This window comes from Seriola lalandi, unplaced genomic scaffold (assembly GCF_002814215.2).
Source record: "Seriola lalandi dorsalis isolate HSWRI2012SDOR001 ecotype SW California unplaced genomic scaffold, Sedor1 jcf7180002054570, whole genome shotgun sequence".
Taxonomy (NCBI): Eukaryota; Metazoa; Chordata; class Actinopteri; order Carangiformes; family Carangidae; genus Seriola; species Seriola lalandi.
The window spans coordinates 38,077-38,544 of NW_019525123.1; the positions used below are offsets into that span (position 1 = coordinate 38,077).

Here is a 468-nt window from a genome sequence, read left to right on the forward strand (position 1 = left end):
GAGATTTGGCGGCCGTTTCGAAAGGACTTTTGTCCAATGAGCAGCCGAGGATCAGCGGCGGCTCGCTCCTGTGGGCGGTGCTGAGCTCCAGGAGGAGCCCGTCACCAATGAGGACCGGGGATCTCAAGCGGCGTCACCGTTTCACAGCCGGTCCCACGCTTTAAGAGCCGAGCCGAGCTTCTAGTCCTCACACTTTTCTACTTTGTTTAGAGAGACAAGGAGTAAAATGGCAAGAACTAAACAGACCGCCCGTAAATCTACCGGAGGCAAAGCCCCCAGAAAGCAGCTGGCCACCAAGGCTGCCCGTAAAAGCGCCCCGGCCACCGGCGGCGTCAAGAAGCCTCACCGTTACAGGCCCGGTACCGTGGCTCTGAGAGAGATCCGTCGCTACCAGAAATCCACCGAGCTGCTGATCCGCAAGCTGCCCTTCCAGCGCCTGGTCCGAGAAATCGCTCAGGACTTCAAGAC

General features: G+C 59.0%; 1 protein-coding gene across 1 annotated transcript in view; it reads left to right on the top strand.

Annotated features, from left to right (window-relative positions):
- The first annotated feature begins 226 nt into the window (after window positions 1-226).
- Window positions 227-468, top strand: part of LOC111662857 (histone H3-like) — a 1,097-nt gene continuing 855 nt past the window's right edge. The window contains exon 1 of the mRNA XM_023416848.2: window positions 227-439. Within this exon, the coding sequence (XP_023272616.1) occupies window positions 227-439 (213 nt within the window). The remainder of the gene's footprint in view (window positions 440-468) is intronic.